Below are 18,751 nucleotides of genomic sequence, written 5' to 3' on the forward strand. Positions count from 1 at the left end.
ATTCTGTTGCTACTTAACTCGTGTAAGCGCAAGTTTGCTACCATGCCGCAGAATATAACTGGAAATTATGTTATTTATTAAATGGAACACTGGCGATGGCTCATTTGCTGTTAGAATGTGGAATTCGTGAAGTGGAGTGGTAATTTAAAATTTGTCTCATGTTTTTTGTTTTCTGTGTTTTAATTGCAATTCTGTAATATATTGTTCCTCATTGTATCTATACAAATGATTGTGTTGGTCGATCCATCTTGCATTATTCTTTCGAAAATAGTTCTATTTTGCAAACGAAACAAAAAATAGATTTGTAGGAAATTGGCATCCGCAGTTAATTAATAATTGTATGATTTGGCCCAAGTTAGCCTTTCTTAAGTTTCCCCCTCCTTTTGTCAAATAGATTTATATAGGTCTAGACAAAGGGAAATATGCCTATTAGTGTTGAAATGAGTGTTAACGTGTGAAATAGGATGTGTTTTGTTCCTCGTATTTTTTTAGATTATTATTAAAGAAATGTTACTCACCAAAATGTGCGCAGATCTGTTTTGTATCCCTCACGCATTCATCACTGCTCTCACTTCGACCTGAGACAGAACCAAATGTGTTACACAAACCATTTTACATGTCAAGGATATAACAGCTTACAGTTGGTGTAAAGCTATTCTATCTTATGACTAGGCCTTCTTTATCACGTGACAGAAAAATATGATATTTGGCTTAATTGTTTAGTGTTAAAAAATACGATTTTTTTTTTGTTTTTTTAGTTTGTGTGTGGCCACACATTAAAAAAATAAAACAAAAAACAAAAAAATACAATAAATTATTTTCTTTCCTCATTCATTTAGTTTATTTATCTTTTCTTCTCTCTTTCATTTGGTCAAATAATATTCAGTTGCTACTGATATGAGGTATGGGCACTGTTAGTAATGCACCACAAAGAAAAGTCTTACATATGCAGATTTAAACAAAGAGGTAGCCAAAATATTTAGCAGTCATAAGCTTTTTTAAGTGACCTTCGGGTCATTCAGCCTTAACTCAAAGTTTAATGAACAACGAGCAGGGGTTCAAGTAAGCCTCACTGAAATCCAAACCAACTTTTCCCACCGATGCCCTCAAGCTGCAGCATACAGAAGAAGAGACGCATGACCATTGGTTGTCCTTAAGCAGAAAAGTAGGGATTAATCCGTCGAAATACTCGGTTAATTAATTTTAACGCGAGTTTGATGGATTGATTTTTTTTCTCCACCTCTTTTTAGTTTGAAGATAAAAATCCCTCAAAGATGATTATGCATCCATGGAACAGGCTATTTGTGGAAGATGCTCAAATAGGCAGCATATGTAGCCTATGTTTTAAGTTCTTTTGAACACACAGTGTTACTTCTAGTACCAGACATGGTCCTCTTTTCAAACAAGAATGTTTTTCGCCTACGCATTGATACGGTAGTTTGGTTCGTACAATGGGGCAGTTGCACCATAAGTCACTGAAGGCTCTGTGTGGGTAAGTAAGTGCTATTAGCTCACTTCATCATTTTTCTCGGTTGGCCATCTGAATCCTTAATATTTTAAGTTAGACCATTTTCCGTGGCGTTATTGGTAGAAATATGCTGCGCAGGTAAATGATGCAGGCCTAACTAAAATAGTCTCATCTGTTTGCCCTTGGAGAACTGTGGTTATAATATAACATTTCTGAATTAAATTGAAACTATTCAGAAAAGGCTTTCTCAAATAAATATGAAATAAGTAGGCCTAAATGTTGACCTATTGATCATGATTCTTATTACATAGCTACAGATTAGGTGTCTCGCTGGCATTTTGTAAGATATTATGTAAAAGATGCAACAATCACAAGCAGCATCATCTCGCTTGATGATGAGTGCAATTAAGTCTCTTTCCACAATCAAATAACTGTTGGAAAGCAAAGTTATAAAATCAACAATATCCTAAATAATTGTAATCGAATAATATTTTACTTAAGTTGCGATTTAGGCCTAATGTTTTATCCAATTGACAATACCATGAGAAAACCTTGAAACAAACACTCAAAATCATACAAAATAACATTTAGTGAAAAGCAAGCTTTGTTGTATTTCATTATAAAACATAGTAGTAATCCCAAAAATATCCAAAACACTACATCCATGTAAAATATAACGTTGCAGCTTAACAAAGTCATAGTTGAAACCACATAAATCAAGGCTAACGCCACCGTGACTATAAGACAACAAATTAATGTGATTTACGATCTAAGAGACAAAATGAAAAGTTCCTCTACTACTTCTTCCTCTGAGTCAGTCTTCATCGAAATGCAACTGAAAATCCATTGCCAGCACAGACCGATTCTGTCCGTAATATTTGAAAGTCCAAATTATAAATCTGCTTTTACAAATTGTATACCAATGTCTATACCCGCACAATTGCCAACCAGAGAGCGACATTAATAAGGATCACCTTCTATGAATCGAATAAATCATATTTATTTCCTTGCATTATATTACCCCATGGTTAAAGGTTGCATTTTGCCATGCAATTGCTTACCTGTGAATCAATTCATCATATACCAGTGCCTCTCAGTCTCAATTCCTCTCCATGTAGTCTCCAGAATAAATCCTTCACCCTTTGTCTGTAGACAATGCTGTCCTAAACCTGATCTTGCTGTTTTTCAGACATTTCCATATACCAATGCAGACAGTATTCCCGATAGAATGGAAGGACTCGCATTCAACTACCAATAAAAAGCGAACAAGGTATCCTTATTCCAGAAAAAAAATCCCTGGCAATCAATCACCCAATGAAATATACAGGAATTCAGAAACGGATAGGCCTATACATTTGCAGCTAACATTGGGATTTTGGTGTTTCGGAACCTTTATGATGACAAATAAAGGCACTGCCTTAAGATACAAGCATATTTGTTCACGTGATCTACTGGCAGATTGTTCCTTTCAGGCTGCTTCTTCAACCAAGCCTTACCTCACGAATCCATTTTGATAAAGGGTGGCGTTTATTTCCTCATCTGAACTGTGTGAAAATGTTCTATTGCCTATGATTTCTTTTTCTCTCTTCCCATTGCAGGGATTGTAACTACACTTAGACACAGCAAATGATACATTACTGTGGAATTATTAATAGTTTATGGATTCTGATAATCCTTTTGAGGAAGAGTTTGGGTTTATTGTACACTTTATTTTCCTATGTTATTGCGTTGCTCTATTCATTTTTCTTTTTAATCATTGGTGAAGTCTTGCTATTCACAATATATATTACATCTATATTCTTATTATAATAGACGTACATGTGTGAGAAGTCACGTTGCTTTAATATTTTATAATAAAACAGATACAATAGACATACACCACAAACAGTATGCCAGTGTTTGCACAATTTAGATATTGTAGAATGATATTAATCGTTCTAGTTCCTGTATATAGTCACTAATCATCGCACAGGCCTAAAATATACATTTTTTTGTGATTTATGGCACCATTTGTTGAAATCTGAGAGTGGAATTGTATTATAATAAACCACGTAACCCCCCTTTGTCTGCTGTCTTCTATCTACCCACAATGTTGAAGCATACGGGCTGCTTTCTAAGAAGTAAACACAAATAAATAAAGTACCGTTTTTGTTCAATGAAAATGCATAGTGGTATCGTATGGTTTAAGGTGGAAATGGAGTGCAAAGAATGAACGATAAGAAGACGGAGGATTTGGAGACACAAGGATCGGTGGGATGCTGAGAGGTAGGTTAAGTTGCACTGAGGAGGGTTTCGGGACTAGCGTCGCAGCATATGTTCGGAGGGTAATAAAAGTGAAAGATTTACAGTTTTCGCCCGGCCCCCCAACAGTCTCACACCCTTTCAGGAATTACTGAGAATGATTTACAGCGAGGCACAACTGTCAACCTGCCCAAACACAACTTCCACGACTTTCAGAAATAAAAATCAAACCATCCGGAAGCTAACAATGAAAATAGACTAATGTTAGAAACTGACTGTTCCCCCTCGAACATAAAGACAATAATAAATATCCTGAGATTATAATTTGCACAGGCGCTTGTCAAGCCATAAGTTTTTGTTGTCTATGGGCACAGAGTTATCAATTAAAAATCCCACCAGGTTGTTTGGAAATATTTCTCCTGTTTTTCATTTTTGTCCTTTAAAATACCTTTTACTGTCTGAATGACCAATCAGAGGGCCCAGTGCAAAGGGACATATAGCCGACTATATGACAGACAACGCTGCAGCCCATATATCCAGTACCATTGGACCATATACAGTAAAAAATAGAAAATAAAAAATAAATCGTTGTATTCTGGCCAACAGCTGAATTGCAAGTTAAAATCTTGTATCAGGCTACCTATGCATTTCACAAAAAGCACAGCATTGGTACAACACAACCACGGACTGTTTACAGCGCGCCCATCAAAGGGTGCAATCTATCAAATATCTGACAGATATCGTCATTTACCAGCTCAGTCAGAAAGAAATGCTGAAATATTTACCTACCAAGCATCCATTGGTTCGGATGTTGTGCTATAAAGTGCCGGCTACAGTTGCGCCGAGTATCGCACCGTTTGGATATTATTTTCTTGGGATCTGTTCAGTTTTCAAGTCTGATAGAGTCCTTGCGATTAATGACGACGCCGTGTTTCTAGGGGGACGTGCTGCATTAATTATTTAGACAATCACGTGGTCAAGAATAGAGAGCGGAGTGGTATAGTCTCCGAATTATATCTCCGAATGCAGACAGCGCAGTTTAATACATCTTAGGGGCTGTCTAGCTTGGCGAAGCTTCTGCGTACAGCTGAAAATCAAATATGGCCGTGTGAGAGCCATTGTGAGCGCGGCGACGGTGTATTCCTACATTCGGTGCAATGTCATTGAGAATGGCTCTGCCTTTGGCTCCCATTTATTGCTTTCAGACATGTAGGTCAATGTAGCTACACTGCACGTTTGAGGGTTGCTCTGACCTGATTGCATTCTCAACCTGTTATAAATAATATGTTCAATACAAGTTATGACAGGAGATGGGGAAAAAATGAACAGACATGGTATAAAATGATTATTTGAATATGAAATTAGATTAACTATCTAAAAGGCACAGTGTAAATGTGATGTATAAGGTGTATATATAGGTAGTGTTATAATATATGCTACACTTCTCTCTTTCTCTCTCTTTCACATACTCTCTCTCTCTCTCCCTGTGTTTTTGTTTCTCTCCCTCCACTCTATCTGACATCCAAATGGAGAATGAGTGTAGAATTATTGCAAAATCTGGGCTGGTAAGTATCACTTTACATAGGCTGCTTTCTCTGAATCGTTCTCTGAATCGTGTTTGCACGTGTGCACACAAATGGAGAGGCTTGCCTTCTCACTTCACTCTTCTTCACATACACAAACACGAACGCTTGTGCAATCCTATGTACCATTTGCAAGCCTAGGCCTGTGTTCAAAGGCCATGGAGAGGGGAACAATGCTGAACAATTGCAACAGATTGTCTTTTTCGTGTGTCACTGTCCACTGACTCCAACTTTTGGAAAATGTGTGTCAATTCGGATTTTAAAAAGTAGATTATGGTGCATGTTACACGTGTTGATAATGATATTAAACATAACTTCTCAACAAAGCAAAGAAAGCTTAGTCAAAACAGCTCGTGCCCCTTATTAGTCAGCCTCGTATGCTTTATCACCTCTTGCCAGATTTGGGGTATAGGCCTATTTAGTTTCAGTAACAAGGCAAGCTCTTCCAATGGTGTAATGCAACACAAAAAAATCAGAATAATTGGATGACACTTTTAAAAATGTATGTACGATGACCTGGTGGTTAAGGTGAATACCACATATAGGCTCTAATGCAGCCTGACAGCAAGTCGTGGGTTCGATTCCAGAGCCCAGCGACCTTTACTGCGTGTCACTCCCCGTCTCTCTCTCTCCCTGTTTTCCTGTCACTATCCACTAGTACAATCTGACAAATAAAGGCAGAAAAGCCCCAAAATATCCCAAAATAAATTGAAATATATATATTTATACACTTTACTAACCTACAAACGAAGCCGAATACCAATGGTTTTATGGGGACCCAAAATATGCCCACAAGAATCGCCACAACCTTCAATCGGTCTTACGGAACATTTCTTGAAGGTTTTGGGGTTTTGCGCATGCCACGCGCTTGTGATAGCTTGTCAGTAGAAATTGTGACAGGCTAGAGCTAAATATCATCTTTTTCATATATTTTTTAAGACACATATAACTAGTAAATTAGCCCTACATATTTTCCCTTCCACACAACTTTTGGTGCCATTGTGCAGAGTTTAAGTGCTTGGCTGATGGCTCCACATGCTATTATTACTATAATAATTAAGACATAAAAATGATCTACCAAAGTTATTCTTAGCCATGCATGAACTGATTTTCTTTTAATTCACTGAAGTAAAACATTTTGCAAATAAATTGACAAATATTTAGAGCTTTGTTTTTAATTGGCTATTTCTCTTTTTTTTCTTTAATTTTTGGGGGAGTACTCAAAAAGTATCGTGCAAAAAAATATATATTTACAGTCATTTAAATGCATAATCGGTAGAAATCTTTATTTTTCAATAAACTTTTCACATCTGGATGCACAATACAAGGTAAAAAGCATGTACAAAAATAAAACCAAACAGATTGCATATTGACAAATGCATAATCAGAACCGTTTGGGGCTTCACCTGATAGGCTATAATAAATATTGTTTAAACAAGTTTAAAACTATGACATTTATGCGGTGAACATTCTTCACAATGTTTTAGTTTGGTTTGGGGGGAAAAATCCTTAAAACCAGTGCGCCAGTGAGAGAAAATGCTGTAGGTCCGGGCGGGTCAGAGGGGCTTGGAGGTCAGTCCTTGCGGCTGAAATGTGTCTAAGGCGAAAGAAGCGGTGTCCCCTGGATGAACCTGCCACTGCTGCTTTGTCGAACTTCAACTGAAATACCTTTTCAACCTCTCATCGTGAAGACTTCACAGAGAAGACCTCTTAGTATTGGAAGGGCTCCTGGCTTTTTTTGTCTTAAGACAATGATGGTATAATACAAGAATATCTGTCTTGAAACGTGACATGAAAGCCCCTGGTTAGTTTGGTGTAAATGAATGCCTATATTTCAACATTAACTAAGAACACTGACTAAACCTTGCATAAAAGCCATGCTAATAATGCACAAGAGTTCAAACTCATTTCAGAATTTAAAAAAAAGTTAATTGAATATTTTAAACTCGTATGTGTGCTATACGAAAATTTACAAATTCTTGATCAAATAAATAAATACGAAAAACAATCCATAATGAAGGGAAAAAAACATTTCTATTTCTAAATATTCTGGATTAGATTTTTCTGATGAGGAACATCTAACCAACATCAATTTGATGCCATGCAAGAACAATTGATCTTCCATAAGAGTTTCAAATGGCATGAGCGAGCCTCTGAAAATATACACTGTTTACAAAGATGTCAAGAGAGATTTATAACCGAATAAGGGCACTCAGAATAGTATATGCACACAGGAATGTTTTACTTTTGAGAATAATATTTAGCAATTATTCAAAGCTTTATTGTACAAAATAAGTTAAAACATATGAATCACAAAGAAATGTGAGTGAATATTTCACCGGGATAATTGCAACTCAACGAAAGTAGGTTTACCGAGTTGTAGGCTCACAATGCAAACAATGTTTCTTTCAAGTATATTTTTGTGCATGTGATGTCTAATTAGAATTAAAAAAAAAGAAAACAAAAAAACACGGTGTGGACCCATTTTAGTTGAATGTAATTTGGACGAATGTTTTCCCCCATTTTAAATAAAACCTATCGATACCAGTTACCTGCTTGAATTCACATGTGAAGAACATTAGTGAATACATCCTCCATAAAAATCAGTTGTGGTCATACAATGTCCTCGGTGGTTATTATGCAAAAATAAAAGTGTTTCGGTATACTGTGCCTCTTTGAGGAATTAAATTATGAGAGATTCAACGTGCCTCTCAGTTTCAGAGTTATTTTTTCTGACTCAGTTTTGAGTCAGTCAACACTTCTTGGGTCGATCTTTTGTTAAATATAAATGGATACAAATGAGATAAGTCCATGCAAAAGTTAGATACAACCTTTGTCTTTTCATATGTACAGTTTATTCGCAGCGTGAAAGGCGCCCCTCCTTTATAAAGTTGTAATATCAGTCTGGTTATCCTTCTGAAGACTTTGCAGATGGTTCGAGCCCGGTGCCGACCTGCCCTTGGTGTTCGGTAATTTGTGGTCTTTCTTCCATTTCATCCTTCTGTTTTGAAACCATATTTTGATCTGCCGTTCGGAGAGACAAAGAGTATGGGCAATCTCAATCCGTCGTCGCCTGGTCAGATACCTGTTAAAATGAAATTCCTTTTCAAGTTCCAAAACCTGCTGTCGCGTATAAGCTGTTCTTGACCGTTTGGGTTCAGGTCCTGTGTAATCCGGGTTCACTGTGAGGAAAACAAAACAAAAAGTGACCAAATGTTGACCATGCAGCAGGCTAAACAAAACAGCACAACAGAGCACCCCTCTCGACACGGGACGCTCAAACTTTTGAGACAACCCACAGAAAGAAACTAGCTCGGGAAATATACGCGACTGAATGTCGACGCACACTCCATGATTTTAGTTAAATGTTTACTCCAATATCGTCCCAAATGTAAGCACCACTATCATCAGACAATAAGTGTTTTTGAAGAGCTTTGAGACGTTCACCTTGCGGCCTATTTCCTGAGCAATAAAAATTTATGACTTGTGTAATTGGCGAGGCCTTCAAAGCCACCCATAAATATTACACTGAATGCTTTCGTTGAAGCTAAAATAGAAGACCTCAGCTGATCCCAAAAGAGACGTGGGGGAAATCTTACCAGTAGTTACGTGGACTTTCTTCATCCAAGGATAAACTACTGCAGGCTGCTTGGCTTGTATCCCATTTTGGTTCTTTGTGTTTTGTTGTGGTCCACAAGTCCGAGGACCAGCCATTTGGACCGGTGGGCACTGCTCAGTCTGTGCGGTAAAAGGGCTAGGGTGGCTGGCTCTCTCGTGGACATGACCCCGTGGCTGCACCGTGGTGGAGTCCTGCACAGTGTTGCAGCTGAAGGGCTCCGTGTAGTTTGGCCGAGGATAGATTCCTGGATGCTGAAACTCTGGGTCCTGCGATGGACCGTAGAAGTCCGAGCCCTGGTCAGGTATATAGTTATTTTGTGAATATTCCTCACATGGAGGAAATTTTGGATCCACATACTTAGAGTTCACCAAATACGAACTCATGGCCATTAATTTCTGAAGGTAGAAAATACTAATTTTTCTCGAGTTGTCTTTTTTTCCTCCCTCCATAAAGCCCTCCTACTTGGTGTCAACTGAATAAAGTTAGGGAACCATGTGACCAGATTGGCCAATAGAGGTGATGCTGCTCCATAAACGGGTAAACATATACCTAAAAGCAATTTAATCTAACTTCAGATACACCCAAATTAAACCCACATTTAGGGAAAAAAAGAAAACAAAGCATTACCTTGTACATTTGGAAAATAAGAAAGTTAGAAAATAGATAGTCATTTGAAAAAAGAAAGAAAAAAGGGAACAGTATCCCAATGACTTGTGTTGAAAAAAAATATCAATAAAAATAGCATACTATAAAGCATTAACCTATCATTTTGATCCCTTTATGTAAGACATTCTAGCACGTTTAATGTTCTACAACACCAATCCAACGACAAGCCAGAGAAACAAACAAAAGATACAAAAAGGCCTTTGGCATAAAAGAGGGGAATAAAGACTGATGACAATTGATGGGCACTGTCTTTGTCAAGAAGGGGTCATCCAAAAGTTACATGAATCTCATCACTTCATGAGCCCCGTCCCTTTCAAAAAGTGTCTTAGAAGCCTATTGGCTGGTAGCCAGTCTGGGGATCAATAATGTATGGATAGAAACGACTCAAGTAAAGACCATGGGAGTAAAAATGCGATATCCTGCTGTTTTATTTGCTTGTTTTTGGTAAATGCATTTGGATATTTAATCCCCTTACATGGAAATGTAGCCCGATATAGGCTACTTTCCACCGATGATGTAGTTTACAAGACGTGTTAAACATTTTATAAATTCTGTTGAGCCTCCACATTTGGTGGTGTTTAATCATTTGATGTGGGAGGCCTAATTCAATTTTTGTTTTTGTCAAATTCTCATTCTCATTCAGTCCTGCATTATTTCTGAAAGCTAACAGCGTCCCTATAGCATTTGAAAGCTATGTCGCATCAAAGAAGACATGCATATATAAAAAAAAGCAGTGTCAATAAATCGAAGTTTTTTCATCGACCATATACTCCCCTAGAATCGAATCTGTGACTGTGATTTTATCACACAAATTCGGTTCTACAGGGTATATATAGACGACGGAATACAAGTCCCAACTGAACAGTAAAGGTAGCATCAGTTTCTCACAAAATCCTGCATCCATTTGCCATTTACAGCAGAAAATAACAAATACATGCCACACTAAAAACCCTTTCTACCATCAAAATCGATGAAAAGTATGAACCGAAAGGCAAATGGGCTAAACTCAGGTCAATGCAAGGTTCTAGACGATTTCATAGTTCATCATAGTTCAAGTTCACGAGACAGATTCTCTTTTAGTCTTTCAAAGAATACAAACCATTTTGCAAGTTCTTGGCCCAAAATCAAGGATATTCCGAACTGGAAGAACATGCAGCAACAGATACCCAGCAGAATCACTATTTTACTGACTGTGTGCAATGCTTGACTATATTGCCATCGCGCAAAGGATGAGGCTAAAGGCCACTGGGGTCAAACTGAATCATTTGCAAACATATCAAAAAGTTCAATTATTTTCTGCTCCGCTGACAGCTCAAAGAGTGCAAAAGTTTACCAATTCCTCATGATTCATCGACTGACCACCTCTGTTGGTATTGTATACCGCCAGACTCGTCAGAAAACGACAGAAGGTCTTTACCAGTGAAATAATGTTTCAAATGGGTTTGTATTATTCTAGATTGTTGACTAGAATTGATTATTATTCGTATCATTATTTAGATGTGACGTATTAAGAACGAGAGACAGGGATGATCAATGTATAAAATAAGGTAGGGGCCTGTAAACTTTCAGAATTGAGAGTATATATTTACTTAATTTGTTTCAAGAGCAAACCAGACAACCCTAACAAAGACCATAAAAAAACATTTAACTCATATAACTTTTAGTCCGAGTATTTAGAGTGCACACATATACAGGGTATAGGCCTATACAGCTTCAAGCAAAATTACTGAGTTTATAGGCCTATATTGGTTAATTTAATGGTAAAAATCATATATTTTATTTTATATTACAAAAGGTCACTCATGACACGTGACACAATACATTTTGAACGCGTTTAAGGTGTCAAGTTTATGCTATAGGCCTGAAGGCCACATGTCCATTCCTTCATAAAAATTAATTACATTGATATATAAAGCAACCTTGTTCATTTGATATGGAGCTTACGAAATTGATTTGCCAGTTCTGCTACGGTTATAATACATTTTCAGTTTGATACATATAGTGTAACTTTCTTATCTAACATTTTATAGCCCACTGGGTCAGCCATTACGAAGAATTGTGATGTGAGGCCTAGTGATTTTCAAATTAATTTAAACTACATTTCGACGAATAAGGTATTATTCATGGAGATTTCATGTTGTTCATCATGTTGCTGTTGTTCTCTGTGGGCCTCTCTATAGGGGCCTCGAAACATATAGCTATAATTTTGAATAAAATAAAACAGTTGAACATTTCGTTATTTAGACTAACTATCAATCTATCAAGTATTTTAAAAATAAAATAAAAGTTGTTTCTCCACATCATCACATTTAATTATTTATTAGACAGCATGACCTGTGTTTCACCTTGCCCTGCAACTCGTTCAGACGGGTCAAAGCCAAGATGCGCAGGCTATACTTGAGAACAAAAGAAGTATAAAGTCAGCGTTTCCTTGTTGTTTGTATTATTAACTAAAGGGAATGGATAACTTTCTTACTTTTTGTCTTCGTCACAAAACGATTAAACCAAAATGATTGGCTTAGTCTCTTGAATAGCTATAGCAATATAGCTATAACTCTATAACTCTACTAGCAACATTTTCTGCTCATATTTTTATTACAGGTGCAGTGTATTTAACTAACACTTATTTGTCTTGTTTATATGCACTCTCAGCAAGGATATTCACTGGGATTCAACTATTTCTTGGCCCATATTGAACAAAATAAGTAAATGCATCAAGCTTTAATAGAGGAAATTAAAACGGTTGCACATTAAAACGGCATATAGGCCTATATATGGCGCGCACCCTAACAGAAGAGTAGGCTACGAAATGCCCCTCTTCAGTAAATCAGCCAACTGTAAATGGGACTTGTGCTAACTTTGATTAGTAGCCTACTCAATAAAATATAGCATGTATCCATTTCCATCATATTACAAATAATTGTTATTTAAGGGAGTGTTAATTGTTAAAAAATAAGCATTTGTAGCTACTATACGAACATCAGGCCACTGTAAGCCTTTGAACACAGATGTTGTTTTAGCTTCACTGGTAGCAAGTTAATCTGTCCCATTCCAAGCAGATATACGCATTCTACCTCCGAAAACAAAGTCGAGTGTCCCTATATATAAATAGGCTACTACATGAGGGGAAGTTAAATCCAACAATTTGATGAGCATCAATCAAACCAACAAACTTCATAACACGAATAGGTGCAAACTTATCAATATCAATCAACCAATAACGCAGTCGATTGGGTATCTCGTTCAAACCTCAGCTAGAAAACTATGCTTTTAGCCTATGTCCTCCAGTAGCCCGCGATGAGGCGTCACTTCTGTCCTCATGCACTCTCTAGCCCTCTGTTTCGAGGCAGGCGAACAATATATGCTATACTGCACGGAGCCTGATGACATCACTAGCGCATGCCTGTGGCAAATGATAAAACACAGCTTACCACCAAGACCGCCACACGTATGATACTGGTGAAGAAACGGATCCATATTCCGTCTCGTATAGTTCCTACCAAATCTGAGCTCTATTCCAAACCATCTGGACGGTCTTTCTAATACACAATGAGAATTATATTTTGGCTTGTCAAGTCCCGGGCCATAAAACAAACTTTAATGGCATCACGTGCTCCCCCACAGCCATTCACGACGCCGCAGCAGAACATAAATAACCCTCAAAGTTGCACTTATTCAATAACGCCGATTACACCGATGTCACTGAAGAAAGGCAACCTATAGAAATTAAGAAACTGATAGGGGGATTGTAACTTTGTCATGTTACAAACAGACACGGAAGTGATTTCGCGGAGAAAAGAAAAACATTTTCATGTAGACTATCATAGTCCTGCGTCGCGAATTCATTCCTCATGCATTGAGTGCCTTTCATCTTTCCTTTGCCATAAACCATAAATCCAATAAAACGTATCTGGCAATATGAAATCCCAGTGAACTTTTTTTTTCTATTTGTTATTGTAGGCTAATGCTACATAATAGGCTATACATAAGGTCTGGTTGTGTTCTATTTTCTCATTCCTGCCTGTCTGTAAATAAAATAAAAATAAAAAAGATCAAAACCAAACATGGCGATTGCCTCATTCAGTAGACCAGCTCAAATTAGATGTCTGAATGCTCCACATTTCTTTCTGTAAAATTGACCTGTCGTTGACATTCGGGTGGTTTGCAGAGTAACAAAACATTGATAATAACATTAACTAAAAGTTGTTTGCATAGGGGTTCTTTGAGGGCAAATAACTTGATAATGCTTACTTAAATCACTATTTGAATACCCATCATCTATGGTTTTTCACTGCTAATCAAAGAGCCATCAATTAGTAATTAGCACCTTGTGTACATTTTGTGGATCTGGTGCCCTCAGCAGTTATAATGCCTCTTGGTCTGCAACGGTTTCATGCAGAACAGTTATTATACCCCCCCCCCCCCCCCCCCCTTCCCCCGCCCAACATGCTTCCAGTGACGTCAGTCCCAATGAAATTCATACAGTGTAGCTCCTCTTAAACTCAAATAATAGGAGCCAATCTGGGCTAAAGACAAGTCCTTGCCTGTCTCTCTAGTCAAACCCCATAGTGTCAGTTAAAGTATTGTTTGCACCCAGAATGTTTTTGTTTGGTTTGTTATGTGGCTACTGTACCGAACCTATAACAAACAGGATCGTTCTGTGTGGGTTGGTAGATCTAAATACATCACTTTGATACTTATTCTTTCACTTATCACTGACAGCACATCCCATAATTACATGTCAAACCCTTATTATTTAAGCATAATTCAATCTTCGTTCAAACCAGCATGGCTGCATTATTTCATCAAAACCTATAAAGGCAACCTTTAGCCTGAGCATCCCCTTTTACAACGTGGTCGTAGAATATCAAACATAGACCCACAAGTGTAAATAATTCCCTGGAACCACTTCAAAATACGCAGCTATTTGCTTGTCACGTATTTCAGCCAATCACATGGTTCGAAACTCCCCCAAGTTAAATGCTGCCGAAGGCGAGCCTGGAGCAGACTGTTGGGCAATAGCGCCTTCTGCTGGCATTTTCAGTAGCCTTTTATTTTAGATGTTGGTCACTGAGGTGTTTGAGCAAGCCATACTTGTTGCTATATGACATTTAACAAAAATTCAGTCAACGATTAGACGTATTTTACACTAACAAAAATGTTCATATGTTATGAGGTAGGCTAAACCTATAAGGTAGAAATTGATGTATAAGGACGAAATATATGTTATTTATCATATTGCCAAAAACCTTGACAAATTCCTACGTAAGATCATCCCCAATAACCTATCTGCTGTTGTTTTTTATCTATAGACTAAACAAAGCAAAGAGAGCAGATACGACGAGTCCATTCAAAGTGGCTAGTCATAAAATAATGTGTATAAGCAATAGTGATGTTCAATATATTTAGAACAACTAAACACAAGATAAGAACCTATAGTTTTAAAAGGAACAAAAGCATAGGCCCAATTCCTTTGTGATTTTCTCAGGCTCCCACTTCAGCCCATCATCCTCTCGGTTCCATTTTGCCGCATTGCAGTAAGGCTGTAAATACTTTCGCAGCTGCCTGTCAGGCAACAGTGAAATACTGTCTTTGTTCGCTTGGCCTCATCTCCAAGCAGCTGAAAACAGCTATGAACGCTGGGCTTCAAATGGAAAACTTAATACATTCCATTCCAAAATAGTGAACCATCATTATTTTTGTTTCGTCAATAAAGGCTATCTATAGCCTAATAACTATGCATTCAGGGCTAGTCAGGCCAATCCTACATTGGGGCTTTAGGCTTGTATAGCGAAGGTTATACGTTTAATCTTGTATTACTGAACGTTTCTTATTTGTTTAAAAATTGATAAAATACCCACAAGTATACAGCCTATATATTACATTCTGGTCACTTAGCAATGGTCATGGACAACACAATTTCAACAAACTTTGCATGCAGGTATTGTTCCCTGCTGACGAACTGTGAAAAGGATAATTTAATAAAATGATTGGGCTATTAATTTCACAGTGAGAAGGAAATTAGTGAATACATTAATTTATGCCAATAAAACGTAAGTATTTGTCACACAATTTACAGGTTACCAGCACGAAAGCCATACAGTATAACCTTGATGTGCTTAATGCATAAGTAAATACATTTACACAACACAACATGGTTATTCCAATGGCACTGTGATAACCACACTGGTAAAGATTCGGCTAAATAACTATAGCACAATTGTATTAGCTTCTTAACGCATAATTGTAGTCAAATCAATTGTGTACCACCCCCCCCCCCCACCCCCACCCTTACCTTTAACGTAATTGCTTAGTATGTAAACAGATAACCTCAATATAGCAACACATTAATACACACTACATGTGTGTATTGCACGTTATTAGCCTGGTACTCATTTACATAACTAATGAGACAGGAAGCTGTCGATCAAACTCCACAATCATATAGCCTACTTGACACACATTCAGAACATACAAAATCTGCATACAAAATACAAAGTTACACAGAATGCTTACCTATAAATGGTAGGTAATCCATCTTTATTCTTTTAGGTTTACCTATGCAATACATGATTTAGCTGTGCATAAAGCCGGTGTTCTTTTCTGGGAAGAGGCCAGATATGGAGAAAGTTGAAATGCTCTCCCGACGATCCGAGCGAATGAGCAGTGTCCTGTTGCAGTTTTGTGCTGTTCAGACTTTCATGAAACGAATGACAGTCAATTTCTTTTTAGCAAAGGAGACAGGGGCGTATTGGTTGGAACGCCATAGAAGCAGAATGCAGTGGGAAAAATCGCCTGGGAAATCAGGAAAAGGGCCATGAAGACGTTTGCCTCTCACACATGACCAGTGGCATCCAATGACAGGCGATGGAGCCACATAAAAAGGTCTATTACCAAGTTGTAAATTGTCCTCTCACAAAAAGGAATTTAGACTGCAGCAATTCTTCTCATCTTTGCGCATAATAGCAGAAGCCTTTCCTTGTCCTCTGCAGAGGGAAAAACAAGAAACCCTTTTTTCCTTCTTTTCCCCCCCTCCAAAAACAGTGAGCTCCTGACAAGAATCTAGGATTTAATTTCTCACGTTGGCCATAAGATCACAAATGTGGTTTGTTAATTACAAAAAAAAAATGCTGGTAAATTATATGCCTTTACACTTTTTTTTAAATTTATTTTGTAGCTGGTCCAAACTCCAAATAGCTCTTTGTAGGCCGAATCCTAAGAAAAAATATATAGGACAACATTTTGCAAAGTAATTTTTATCTTGTACATTTTGGTAAGCCGACACATATTACTGTTACATTACTATGTAATAGACTATATATATAACTTTAAATACATTCTCCATGAAATGTATGTATTTCAGTTCAATAATCAATTCAACACTTTAAATTAGCTTGTCACTCAGATGCACTATAGTTTATGCAACATAGCTACACTGCAGACAGAACAGCAGAATGGAATATCATTCTTTCATTATTATTTTTTTTAAAGATTACCCGTGGGGGGAAAAAAGTAAGTTGAATCATAAATGTTATAGCATAGGCTACTTGGCCTTTTCTGTTCTTTAGATAAGAACATGTTACATCTTATGTTTGTATTTGTGTGCGTTAAAAGTTGAACATATCATAAGATAGCATACATTTCTCACTATTGTGTGAAATTTCTCTCCCATATGGTAATGCCTGCCCTTTGGGCCTAATACGGTTGCACTGTTTATCCAAATTATGCAAAGCGTAAAGAGCTTAAAACACACCATGAAGTGAAGATCTGAACGAATTGTCCTCATGCCCTGGCTGTATGATCTCACCAATAGGAGCGTGTATACAGGAAGATGAAGGGCGTGCTTCCATTTTTCAGTCTCTTTTATGTGTTACCACGCCAGCATTAACACACTGCATCTCGCTCATGTAGGCCTGGTTTATTTATTTGTATTATCGCATCTGTGCCACAGGCGTTCTGGAGCCTGCAAACATAGGAAAAAAATCACTACCGTAAAACAATTGGCAATGATCAATTCTCGATGACAATATTTTCTAATAGGCCTGATGCTGCAAACTGCATTGAAGGGCCTGATAATGCTGCATTTGATGTCAAATAAAGGAAGTAAAGTCACATTATCTAGATTGCGATAGAAAACGGAAATCTGGTAATCCCATTGTATTTTACAGTTTTGTAACGGCACTGAATAGGCTGAACTCAAGTATGGCGTGGCTATGACACATAAACTACCTATTAGCTATTTCCTTTAAGCACGGAAATACAAAGCGTCTATGGATGCCTTCATTTGCTAGAGGGCTATTATGATCCCAAGCTGATATTAAAATCTAGTGGTCTAGACCAAGTGTTGTAAAATGTGCCAAAATAGTATCAAAATTATTATCACCATTATTATTTATTTATTTTGAGCCTTTTTGCTAATGAAGTAGTAGCCAACCAGGTTTGTTTTCTGCACATGGGAATGTTTGAAGTCTTTGTAGGAAACTCACGTTTTTGGTTTATTAATGATCAATTATTAAAGTAGTAGGCTACTATACTACTAATAAGTGGGTGTTAGTTAGTGGCCATAACAGTATAGTTTTAAAAAACGGATTAGTTGAGGACTAATGATACACTAATGAAAACATTGTGTGTGTGTGTGTGTGTGTGTGTGTGTGTGTGTGTGTGTGTGTGTGTGTGTGTGTGTGTGTGTGTGTGTGTGTGTGTGTGTGTGTGTGTGTGTGTGTGTGTGTGTGTGTGTGTGTGTGTGTGTGTGTGCGCGCGCGCGCGCGCGATGAACATGGTGCCATTTTTAACCTTTTGAGGTTCAGAACTTTTTCTTCACCACCACAAACACGTTGTACATTTGACAGCCTACATTTTGTTATTTGTTATTATTGAGAAATGTCTGTATTCTCTTTAATGGTGATTTTATAGGCAGTTTTCAAACTATCCAGTCGGCAAATTCCTAATACAGAAACGCTGCCAAGACAGTTTTGCTAAAAAAGAAAAAAAAAAAACAGGAAAAACTCTGTCGTGTCATGTGAATCAGCAAGCACTGACTTGATGATTCCAAACCTTGACACAATAATCAAATGGCTTATTAACATATCTTTACAGAGATCAGGGACACGGGCAGCGTTTATATCCACTGCATTACGATCTGAATGATTATACTTATCATATAGCGCTTTGAGG

General features: G+C 37.5%; 2 protein-coding genes across 5 annotated transcripts in view; both read right to left on the reverse strand.

The window, feature by feature from the left end:
* The window catches only part of hoxd3a (homeobox D3a), a 17,290-nt gene extending 4,185 nt beyond the window's left edge, over nucleotides 1-13,105 (reverse strand). The window contains exons 1-2 of one of the 4 annotated variants that reach the window (XM_084084044.1): nucleotides 13,009-13,105; nucleotides 519-578 (exon numbers count right to left, since the gene is read on the reverse strand). The gene's annotated coding sequence lies outside the window, so the exon portion shown is untranslated. Of the gene's footprint in view, nucleotides 1-518; nucleotides 579-2,529; nucleotides 4,285-4,494; nucleotides 4,855-13,008 lie in introns of those variants that run through there. The other 3 variants (XM_084084045.1, XM_084084046.1, XM_084084043.1) reach the window with 3 other exon arrangements.
* hoxd4a (homeobox D4a) lies at nucleotides 6,558-9,483 on the reverse strand. The gene is made up of 2 exons (XM_084084047.1): nucleotides 8,892-9,483; nucleotides 6,558-8,474 (listed from the first exon to the last, which is right to left on the reverse strand). The coding sequence occupies exons 1-2, from the start codon at nucleotides 9,358-9,360 to the stop codon at nucleotides 8,176-8,178; spliced, it is 768 nt and encodes a 255-aa protein (XP_083940173.1). The 5' UTR covers nucleotides 9,361-9,483; the 3' UTR covers nucleotides 6,558-8,175.
* Nucleotides 13,106-18,751: the final 5,646 nt, after the last annotated feature.

The sequence above is a fragment of the Gymnoscopelus microlampas genome (genome assembly GCF_963454915.1).
Source record: "Gymnoscopelus microlampas genome assembly, chromosome: 17".
Taxonomy (NCBI): Eukaryota; Metazoa; Chordata; class Actinopteri; order Myctophiformes; family Myctophidae; genus Gymnoscopelus; species Gymnoscopelus microlampas.